Consider the following 11,528-nt stretch of genomic DNA (forward strand, 5'->3'; position numbering starts at 1 on the left):
TCAATTAAGCTCAGCTGCTCCTGAGGCCCTTGTTTTGTGCTCAAGACATTTTCACTCATCTCCAATCATTTGGATGCCCTTGCTCTTCCCTAGTCTCACCTTTGTTTTTCAATCCCTTCGGTGAATGAAGCAAGTGGGGAAGACTAGTGCTCCCAGATATTCTGGACATATGTTGAGAAGTGTCAGAGAGCTGAGTAGGTGGTGCTTGCACTTGATCTGGGTCGACACTTGGTATATTAGATGTCAAAATACTGTCATTTAAGCAGTTCTTCCTCTGTGTCTTTGTCGTTGCAAAGCATGGTACAGGTGGATAGTATGCTATGGGTGGAGTTGCTAGGGCACAAGAGGCATAGTTCTTGCTCTAGGTGCTTACACATAACTAGACTGATAAAGCAAGCTCAGAAAAGCCAGAGCTGCTGTTTGGAATATGGCACCAATGGGGTGTGAAAGCCCCAAGGACATGCGGTGTGATGTATTCTGACCACATACGTGGAGGGCATGAGGAATCCTTGGATTATCTGAGTCAGAAGAATGGGTTGATAGGGGAGAAAGGCAAGCAGGCTTGCCATGTGGAGAAAGGCATGTAGATGAAACAGTCACAGGTTCAGTGAGCTTGATCAGTGGTGAGGAAAGGACACATTTTCCACGGGGTCCCTGGAGCAGCCACCCTCATGTTGCTCAGCTGAGTTTTGTAAATATCTCCTACTCTTCCCCTCTGAGTTAAATTCACTGTATGCACTAAGGCAGTTAAGGTTTGGGGACGTTCTGCATTGAAAACCCTTCCTAACTCAGTATTTCCCAACATCTGTTAACATTTGTCTAGTGTTAACTACTCCAGTGTTGCTTTTAGCTTTTCCAGTTTCTTTGTCTCAACACATTGTCTTCAGTATCACTGGGTTTTCAGAGTCTTCACATTTGCATTAATTTGGCAAAGGGAATTACCAAACATGTGGATAAATACTTATGTGCTATTTGATGAAACATTGCTTATTATAACAAAGACAGCAGAAACAAACCTAATTGTTCAATAGTCAGGAAATAGTTAACGAATTATGAGCCATTCACTGCCTCATATCAGTGACTAGTTTTTTGGAAGAAATTTCAATGATATGGGAAAAAACTGGCGGTAAGACAAAAAAATTTTTTTTAAGAAATGTTTTATCTCTGTACTATACAAACTTATAAAAATATGATTAATAGGAAGATAAAAACATAACACTCCAGTGTATATACTTCCATACTTCTCCTACTAAAGAATTTTAAAACAGATATTGTCTTATATGCCAACATGTTACATTAATTTTTACTTTTGTCTAGTGGTCCCAAGACATGTTAACTGTTTTTGCCTGAATTGCAAGATTCCAGGCCTATATGTTCTAATTTTCTACAAGGACCATATGTTCAGTCTAGAATTGTAAAAATTTAGAGTCAGTAAAGCAGAAGCCAGTCTCTGCTCTGGTGAGATCACCCTACTGATGGGAAAACCAGCAGGTGCTGAGGCCTGGAGGCCTCAAACTGCCCCGACTAGCTGGTGGCCTTGGGAAAGTCTTCCCAGGTGTTGAGGCCTCTGCTTGTCTTAGTTCCACCTGAAATAATGTTATTTGAACATTTTATAAACCTGAAAGTGGCCAAAATACAAAATTTAATCCACGATGTAAAGTTAGTTTGTAGACAGGAAAGCTGGGTGGAGAAAAGCACACAGGTGTTTGGATGTAGGTGTGTAAACCAGTGCGCTGCTGCTGCACTTTGTTTTTCTGAATCTCCCAGGATCAGAACACAGTGGCACGTGCAGAGTGACTAGTGATACCAAACTCCTGGGCCATGAAATGCCAGCCTGGTGGGCATGAACAACTAGGCAAGGCCTGGGAGAACCATGCGGGTGGGTGGATAGTGAGTGCACGGCCCATTTATAGATTCTGGCATCTTGGGAAGGGGGCCTGCATATCCTTCACATTTGTTTCCTTATGGACTTGAGCAGCAAAGAGGGAACCAGGGAACAAAACCCTCTCTTTTTTGAACACTTCTCTCACGTTCAAAGCCATCATGTTATCTGCTCTGGGAGGGCCTCATGACATGGCACAGGACCACAGTAAAGATGAGAGGGCTATGGGGGAACCCAAGGAGCTCCGAGTGCTGCCCTCAATGGGGTGGTGGTGAAGCTTCAATGTCACCCCAACCATGGGACGGGCACTTGTTCACTGCATGCTGGAGTTTGAAAATTAAGAGGCACACACTGACCCCTCTGATGTAAATGTAGGGTGGGGACAGGGAAAACTGCCTTTCCCAGTGAAGGAAACAAGCATGTAGAACCTAGTTCCCTGGCAGGCACAGTTGTGTGGTGCTTGTGGCCCACCCACTGGATCTGGTGGCTCTGGGGGGTGAGCCCTGCTCTTCTTCTCCAAGCTGCAGGCCTTGGGCAAGTTACTGCAGAGCCGCAGTTACCTGTAAAATGGGCATGGTAATGATAAACATTTCCCAAGGTTGCTGTGAGGATCGAATGCTGTAATGCGTGAGATGTGCTTAGCCTACTACCTGGTACGTTGTGGGCACTCAGTAAATCCAAGTAAGGGAACCAGTTTAGAATCGTTGTGGGTGAGATGGCTGGTTACTATAGGGAATCTGTATAACCCGTGTGAGGGACTCACCCAGGAGCCCTTATCTGCTCCCTAATTCTCTGGTACCCTAATCACTGCTCCCGTGTGATCTTCAGAGCATCCTCCTCAAGTGGACTAAAGGCTTCAAGGCGTCTGGCTGCGAGGGCGAGGACGTGGTCGGCCTGCTGAAGGAAGCCATCCACCGGCGAGAGGTGGGAGACATGCTGCGACCTGCTGTGATCCGTGTGTCCACAACGTGGGGGGAGTGTGGAGTGTGGTTGAATTGGTCAGGGGGAGAATTAACATAGTCCTTCAGCAGTGCGTGGGTGTCGCTGTGTATCAAGCCCTGCTCTTGGCACTGGGGACTCAGGAATGACCACAACAGGCTCTTGTACTATAAACAAGCCCAGGAGCTAATGTCAGCGTTGTAGAGCTATGAAAAAAAATGAGGCTGGGGGAGGGCACAGGGAGTGGGCTGGGGAAGGGGCACTCCAGTAGTATAACCAGGGAAGGTCTCTGAGGAGGTGACATTTGAGCAGAGGCCTGCATGAAAAGAAAGAATGAGCCATGCTGGATATGTTTTATATTCATGTAAGTCTCCTTGCACATGTCTGAGGGGAGAATGTTGTGTTTCATTTGTGGACTGGGGGTCTGCTTTCGCCCTCTCAGGAGTTTGACCTCGATGTGGTCGCCGTGGTGAATGACACAGTGGGGACTATGATGACCTGTGGCTATGAAGACCCTCACTGTGAAGTTGGCCTCATTGTTGGTAAGGACCTAGGTTGTCCTTCCCACATGGGGACACCTGGCCTCAGGTGGGTGGGAGACGATGCTGAGTGAGGCCCTGATGTCTCTGTGATTGGCAGGCACCGGCAGCAATGCCTGCTACATGGAGGAGATGCGGAACGTGGAATTGGTGGATGGGGAAGAGGGGCGGATGTGTGTCAACATGGAGTGGGGAGCCTTTGGGGACAACGGGTGCCTAGATGACTTCCGCACAGAATTTGATGTGGCTGTGGATGAGCTTTCTCTCAACCCCGGCAAACAGAGGTAGGCACCCAACTGCGTGTGGCCTCTGGTACGTGTATCCCAGAACTGGATGGTGACAAGTAATCAGGTCCTCTACAACAGCAAAGCCCACGACGTTCGTTCTCTTGAGATGTTAATAGAAGGGATTTCCTAGGAAAGGGTTTCTTGTCCAACACATCTGGAAAGTTCTGGGTAAGTCCTTTCCCCCTGCTGGACTGCGATGTTTTCAAAGCACAGTTGGGAAAACAAATCAAAACATTATATTGCAAGGAGAATTTCATATAGGGAACTGGTCACAAGCTTTAGAGGGATGAAAAGACAAGGGGGACACTGAGGAATACAGAGTTAGTACATGTAAGAAGCAGCTCCCGCTCCTAGGACTGTGAGGACAGGTGGGAGAGAGAGTGTTGAGACCTAGGTCTGGGATGGTGGGGAAAACAAATAAGAGTTGAACCAGTGATGCTATCAGGATGAAGAAGCAGAAACATCGCTGGGGCGAGGCAGACAGGGACAGGCTGCAGACAGGATCGCCTCCTCCCTCCGTCCAGTGTGTAGTGCTCTCTGTTAACAGGACTGGAGGGGGGCCAGCCCCAGCGTCACAAAGGCCCTAGTACGGTGTGGGGGAACCTGAGCTGAAAGGCAGTAGTGTAAGATCCAGCACTCTTCCCACGAGGAGATGTTGTAGTGTTTCCTAACCAGATTAATCAGAGACCAAGACACTGCACACTATGTTTTGAGAAACATCTGTCTAGAGTAGAGGTCACAGGCTGGGGTAAAGCAAGATGGAAGAGTCATGGGGCCTTGGTTGAAACTGGGAACCATGATTTTGTAAGACATGATTTGGGTCCAAAAGAGCCTCAGCCACTGAGTAGTCACATTCAGTTTTGGTGGCCAGGACAGGGCATCTCCAGCTGGCACCAGTTACTTATGTGATAGTGATTAGGTCTAAGAGAAAGCATGCTAAATGCCTAGTGAGGTCAAGGATTAAGACTCCTACCCTTCTCCTGGAAGTGCGGTAGTTTTGGGAATGTATTCCTTCTTGAGGAATCGGGAAGAAGCCTTGGAAGGGAAATGAGCCCAGAAGGTGGGGCCAATTCCAGGGAACCCTGTGGGCCTCGGGCACTGTAGCCAGCTTCACCAAACACCAGGAATCCTGCCCAACTGAATCAAGTAGCATTTCCTCTCCCCTCAAGGGGTATCTGCATGCCCTCTGCTTTCAAATGCATCCGGGGTGGCTGAATTGGTCTGTCTGTGTCTCATCACATCCCGCCACCTGTCTACTTAACCTCCGTGGATGTCACCCACGTTGCAGGTTTGAGAAAATGATCAGCGGCATGTACTTGGGCGAGATTGTCCGAAACATCCTCATCGATTTCACCAAGCGTGGGCTGCTCTTCCGTGGTCGCATCTCAGAGCGACTCAAGACAAGGGGAATCTTTGAAACCAAGTTCCTGTCTCAGATTGAGAGGTGAGAATTTAGGTCCTGGAGTAGGGTAGGACCATGTCCTCATGGACAGAGAAGCTGACGAATTTCCACAGCTCAAGCCAGATCTGTGTGGCTTACAGAAAGGTCAGTCTAGCTGCTGACATATTCATATCTATAGTGTATATTTCAAGTATCTTATGGACAGTTGGGGTTTTAAGGGAAAACATATAACATTCCCATGAAAAATCATGCCAAGCTGGCATAAGCCCATGCAAAGTAATATTGGGTTTTAGATCAAATATCAAAGTTAGAAAGATATCTGCTCCTAAGATGCAAATCGGAATGCACAGAGGAAGATAACCTATTACAGCACTTATGCTTGGCCGGAGGGTCTTCCTCACCGGAGGTGGCTCAGGCAGTGCAGAAGGAGGCTGTGTGGTAGCTCATTAAATGAAAGCCTCCCTCACTGTCTAATGGTGAAAACGTCTGCTCCAAATTAGAACAGTGAATCTCAGAGCCCCTTAAAAATTAATGCTGTGTCTTTACTCTCAGGTGTATAGAAAAGCAGGAACGAACATGAGTGGGGCCCAAGGGTGTCTGCACCAGTGAAGAGAAAGGACATATCCTACATGTTATTTATGTGCGAGAAGATGATTCCAGAGTTCTCAAGTGGTTCCCTTTATATACTAGGGTTTATTTTCTTCCTACAATTTTATTTACATTTGTTTCATAATTAGTGCACGAGTGGATTTCAGACCACCCAGAGTGGGGAAGTAGAAATAGAACAGGGATCTGATGTTGGCCAGCGATGCTTGTCCTGCTGAGAAACAGACATGAGAGAGCTTTGCAACTGCCAACTGCCACATACGAGCCTTATCTTGTCTTTATTATTTCCAAGTGAGTGGGATACCTAGGCAGCGAATTTCCTTTTGCTTTGAGTATCAGCCTTTACACCAGCTCCCGAATGGCCAGGCTCCTAGAGTGGCAGGCCCTGGACGCCCTTGGCATGTGACTGACCACTTGCTGTCTCCCTCCCGTCCCAGCGACTGCCTGGCCCTGCTGCAGGTCCGGGCCATCCTGCGCCACTTGGGGCTCGAGAGCACCTGTGACGACAGCATCATCGTCAAGGAGGTGTGCACCGTCGTGGCGCGGAGGGCAGCCCAGCTCTGCGGCGCTGGCATGGCCGCCGTGGTGGACAAGATACGAGAAAACCGTGGGCTGGATACTCTGAAAGTGACCGTGGGTGTGGACGGCACCCTCTACAAGCTCCATCCTCAGTGAGCGACCTCTGCATTCCCAGTCCATCCTTCTCCCTCTCTCTCTGTTCTTTTCTTGCTTTCTCTTAGAGCAAGTAATCAGGCATTCCAACGAGGGTCTATAATGTATATATTATAGATTAGATTACTAACCAGAAGCGGGCCTGTTTCCCCACCCAAGCCCCCTGTGAGCCCCTCCCCAGTTGCACTGTTCACTGTTCCCCGCCTGCAGCAAGTGCTAAGGTGGCTTGGTCCCTCGCTTCCTTTCCCCCATGCATGCATCTGTATGTGTCTCCATTGTCACACTTAATTCTGAACCCGCTGTAGGGGAATCACGTGGCATCTCTTCTTTTGGGCATGACTTTTCCCACACGGCGTTTATGGTTTGGACGTGCGTCCACGCTGTAGCTCATTCATCTTCAGGGCTGTAGAGTGTACCTTTGTTATGCTACTGTTATTTCTAGGTGTTGGCCATTACAGACAGTGCTCTTACGAACATTCTGGTAAATGTATGCTGAAACATACATTTCGGGGGCAAGATTTTTTCCTACTGTCTAAAGCAGGGGCTATGAATAAAGTTTTATTGGCGCGCAGCCACGCCCACTCGTTTGTGTTGCCCACGGCAGCTTTCAGCTACCACAGCAGCGTGGTCACAGCAGACCCTACGGCCCACAAAGCTGAAGGCATATCTGCTGTGTGGCCCCTTACAGAAAGGTTTCCTGCTGCACCCGCTCCCAGTATGGGAGCAGGGAATCCCCTTTTCTTTTTGTTATTTTCCCTGCCTTTCTCCATCTCCTTTCTCAACTCTGATCACCATTTCTCTTGTCCCTTCTTCACTCATTTGCATAGGTTTTGAACAAATTATTTCAAAGTAAGAGAATACCCTGGTCCTTCCCCCCCTGGGCAGCCTTTCAGCTAAAAGTTAAAATAACAGAGCTGTGCCCCTGGCCTGGGCAGTAGGTGGGTGGAGTGAGGAGAGAGAGACTTGTCAGTTGGTTACCTGCTGTCACCAGGGTTGCCTCAAGGAGCTGAGAGACTTGCCCAGAGTTTACACAGTTAGTGAAAAGAATGGCCCTTGAGAAGTCCCAAGTCCCTTTTGTTGATATTCACTGTCACTGTTAAAATAAGAGCCTAAGTCCCAGATGAGGGTTGGGGAAGAGGACAGAAGCCCAGCTACCAGCACCGGGGGTTGGTGTTGGGAGCCTCTGTCCTTGGCTTCACAGGTGAGGAGGGCAGGTCCCTGCAATGTCCCAGCAGCAGCCCCCTGAGCCTGCTTCTCTTGCTTTTAATGACACTTTGGACGCAGCTGTGCCTGATGTGAGTCAGTACCTCGGGAAACAGAAAGTGTGGGGTTCGGTCCTTCGCTCCACAGTTCATGACCAGGTTGTGCACCTCTGCTAGGCACACCTGTTGCATCCATGGCTGCTGAACTCCTCTTTCACTGATTACTTTTAAGGACTCAACTGGCCAGAATCTCAGATGCTTGAACCTTAGCTCTCCATTCGCCTGCTTTGACATAGAATCTGGGCATTTTGCTAGTGTCCCCAAGCCTCAGTTTTCTGATACGCAACACGTAGCGAGTGTTTAGTATACTATGGCTGTCATTCTTTTCTTCATCTAATTATTCCTGGGTTTCCAGCATCACTTCATAGGGTCTCATCTCTGAGGACACAAAGCAATCATGACTAAGGTTTCTTTTCTGTGTCTTCCTCCCAACTTCTCCAGCTTCGCCAAAGTCATGCACGCGACGGTGAAGGACCTGGCTCCCAAGTGTGACGTGTCCTTCTTGGAGTCAGAGGACGGCAGTGGGAAGGGAGCAGCTCTCATCACTGCAGTGGCCTGTCGCATCCGTGAGGCTGGACAGCGATAAAGTCCCTGGAGTCAGAAGGGACTTCCTCTGGTTCCCCTCTTCCCTGCTTTAAATTATAAGATGTCATCTCCTGTGTCAGAGACAGACCCTTCAGTCCTACGGTGGCAGAGAGGACCTTGCCAGCATGTGTTTGTCTCTGGGTGTCCTCACTGTAGAGTTCAGTGCCCAAGCCTTGGCCCTCCTGAGATCAATGCAATTGGAAGTAAGGATTTGTTCAGACTCATCACAGCCATTCCCCTTGGCTCTCTTAAAACTTAAATATTAACCTTTAGCAATCCTCCTGGCTGAATTCCATGTCCCTGTATAATCCTACAAGATGGGGACACTAATGAAAAGTTACGGTTGCTTTACCTTGAACCATGGACCCTGGATCTGACATTTCTAGGTGGAGAGCATCCCCCAAGGTTGATACTGGTTCTCAGAGACCTGGGAGATCTCCACTAACCTGAGCCTGATTTTCCCACAGGCAGAAGGGGGGGGGGGCGGCCCTGGAGGGGAGCCATGGATAGCCTTGCGGCAGCCCCTCTTCAGCCTCGTGTGCAAGCATCGCCGGTGGGTCGCTGTGAGCATTGCCTGGAGTTAGAGCATCCTGAGTCTGAGCACGCAGTACCAAAGCCACGAGTCGACATGTCGTGCCAGTGGACTTGTCGCATCTCCTTGTGGGTTCACGAGTCATCCACGGGCCATGGAACTTTAGGGGAGGGTGGGGGACTTTTCGGCCTGTTTAAAAAAAAATTTTTCCTGCAGAAGTGTAAACACTGTATTTTCATTTTAACTTATGTTTGAAATTTATTTAGTTCACAAAGTACATGTGCTCCTTGACCTGGATACTGTACGTAATGATCTGTTGTATGTATGTATTTATATGTTAGTTTGTCATGTATATAGAGACACAGGGTCTCCTCAGATCTGGCCTCATAAGTCGATTGAGTAAAGGATGGAAGGTGAAAATATTGATTGGTTAGTAGAAATACCTCATTCACCTGTGGGAAGAGAAGGGAAGCTTCTTCATGGTGAGTGAGTGGCTGGGCAGCTCCCTCCCGCTCCTTTCCCTGCAGACTCTGAACCGCGGGAAGCGAGGGAGAGGGAAGAGGCTGAGCCTGCGGGCTGAAGAGACCACAGCCACTGGCTGCTGGGTGGAGAGACTTTCTTGGGGCAATATTACCTGGATGTTAACCAAAGGACTCAGCTCATCGCTTAGGAATCTTCATTCTCAAGGCACTCGGTAGAATTTTGAAGCTCTCTAACAAGATAAAAGAAGCCACCAAAAACATTTAAAAAAAAAAATGTGCCTGACGGTTGATAACAAACCAAAACCATGAAACAAACAATGGAATGAAGCCTCAGGGACAGCACTTTGGGGGATTTGTGTCCTAGCAAAATTGGTTTTTGTAAATGTTTTACAGGAAGCTTGTGGAGGGCTTCTCTAGCCTGAGCTGTTTTTATACACACAGCTATTTATTTCAAACTGTTGGGGGGGGGGGAGATGAGGAGAGTGGCGTAAAAACTTTCATACAGGAGTGAAGTTAATTCTGAATCTTTAGGCCCACTTCATGCCTAAAATACGACACCCACACACTAAGCGTGAAAGCTGAATTATAAAGAAGGGATGACTATTGAGTAACACTATTGGGTAGGATATAAGGGTCAAAACAGAAAGATGGAAAGATAAGCTTCAATAGCATCCAATTTTTGCACATTTATCAAACTTGTACTGAGAACAGTGTCTAGATTTGTGTATAAAAGATGCCCAAGGAGTGGAGATGAATTTTAACTTTTAAACTTGACGATTAGGCTCCATCTATGAAATCGCTCATGCTTTAAAGGTCGATCTATGTATGTGGCTATGAAAGATGTGTTGTAGGTTTCCAAATAGGAACACTGGCAAATGCATTTTGAATGTTTGTGTTCCCACAATTAGGTGAGGGTTCCCTGCTGCTGCTGCTTTGCCTGATGTAAATACAGTGAATCTCAATCTTGGACTGGGATGTGCTGAATAGTAGGTCATCTCAAATCCTTGAGCACTCAGTCTAGTGAAGATGTTGTTATATATAATAAAGAACTAGTTGAATTAACTATGTGATGTTACCTATTAATAAATTTTAACATTTTTCAAAATGTCCCATGTGTGATTCATGAGTATTTTCAAGAGTGCAGTCATATTTTCAAATATGTTTGGGGCATATTTGTACTTCTTGGTCAGTATGAATAATTTATGGGTGTCATGATTTTGACTATATGTGCTTGGCCAGGTAGATAAATGAATCAGGAGGCTTCACTAGAATTCAATGACAAAGTTTTATTCAAGGGCCTTAAGCGAATTGCAATTCAGAAAACACTACCAGCTAAACCCCCGAGTGTTCTAAAGAAAAACAGTTGAGAGTAGACATTCTTGAGAAGAGTCAGTTCGGCATTCTTGGCTTCTGGATTAGTCCAGGGTGGTTATCTTCCAGATATTGGTGTTCTGGACAATGAAATACTCTTTCCTAACTTCTTCAGAGGTTTATCTAGAGGATTTCTGTAGATCCAGATAAGGGTGCACAAATAAAAATTTCCAAAGTTTAAGTTCACAGGTTAAAGTAAGATAAAATCGATTCCTCTTGTTTCTGCCCACTCTGATTTAAGTGGTTTTGTTAGCTTGACTATAGTCACTCCATTTGGTTTCTCCCCTCTTTCCTCACAGGCATGTGGCCAAGATATGACCTTGACCCCAGATATTTCTCTTCCCAGAAACTCAGTACTACAACTGAGATGACTTTTCCTAGGCCATCTTTTAAGCTCCTAGATTTCAAACGCCACTGAAGAACCACAGCTGGCTCTGAATTCTACTGTTTAAGCAGTTTTGTTGAGATGTAGCAGAACCCTCATGGCACTGGCTGGCTTCTGCAGGCATATGTGATTCACACTCAGGGTATAAAGCCCTTACATGAACACCTAAAAAGCACTTGCCTTTGTGCTCTCCCTACCAACCTTTCTCCCTCCCTAATATGCAAAACACAAACCTGGGAAATAAATTCCTCTCAAGTCCTAGTGATACCCACTGGCAGTGACATGCCCTGCTTGTCTGACAATAATAGGGAGGAAGCCGACCGAGGGTAATGGGATGCTAGGGATAACTGAAACAGAATTCCACCTCGCTTGTGGTGGAAGAAATTAACATTAGACCCTATTTTTCCAACTTCAATTTGGAGAGATTATGGGAGCATTCCCACACTATTGGGGGGTGTGAAAATCAGTACAGCCATTAAGAAGAGAAAAGCAATATGCATCAAAAGCATGTTTTGGATAATTTACTAGAAATTTGTGCAGAAGAAATACACATAATTGGGGACTAAGATTTAGCTGTAAGGGTA

General features: G+C 46.9%; 1 protein-coding gene across 1 annotated transcript in view; it reads left to right on the forward strand.

Moving 5' to 3' along the window:
• HK2 (hexokinase 2) overlaps positions 1-10,296 on the forward strand; it is a 58,805-nt gene extending 48,509 nt beyond the window's left edge. Inside the window, exons 13-18 of the mRNA XM_081156244.1 lie at positions 2,711-2,806; positions 3,264-3,363; positions 3,461-3,644; positions 4,936-5,091; positions 6,093-6,326; positions 8,031-10,296. Of these exons, the coding sequence (XP_081012370.1) occupies positions 2,711-2,806; positions 3,264-3,363; positions 3,461-3,644; positions 4,936-5,091; positions 6,093-6,326; positions 8,031-8,175 (915 nt within the window). The 3' untranslated portion in view covers positions 8,176-10,296. The remainder of the gene's footprint in view (positions 1-2,710; positions 2,807-3,263; positions 3,364-3,460; positions 3,645-4,935; positions 5,092-6,092; positions 6,327-8,030) is intronic.
• The last annotated feature ends 1,232 nt before the right edge of the window (positions 10,297-11,528 follow it).

This window comes from Miniopterus schreibersii (genome assembly GCF_964146895.1).
Source record: "Miniopterus schreibersii genome assembly, chromosome: 13".
NCBI classification, from domain to species: Eukaryota; Metazoa; Chordata; class Mammalia; order Chiroptera; family Miniopteridae; genus Miniopterus; species Miniopterus schreibersii.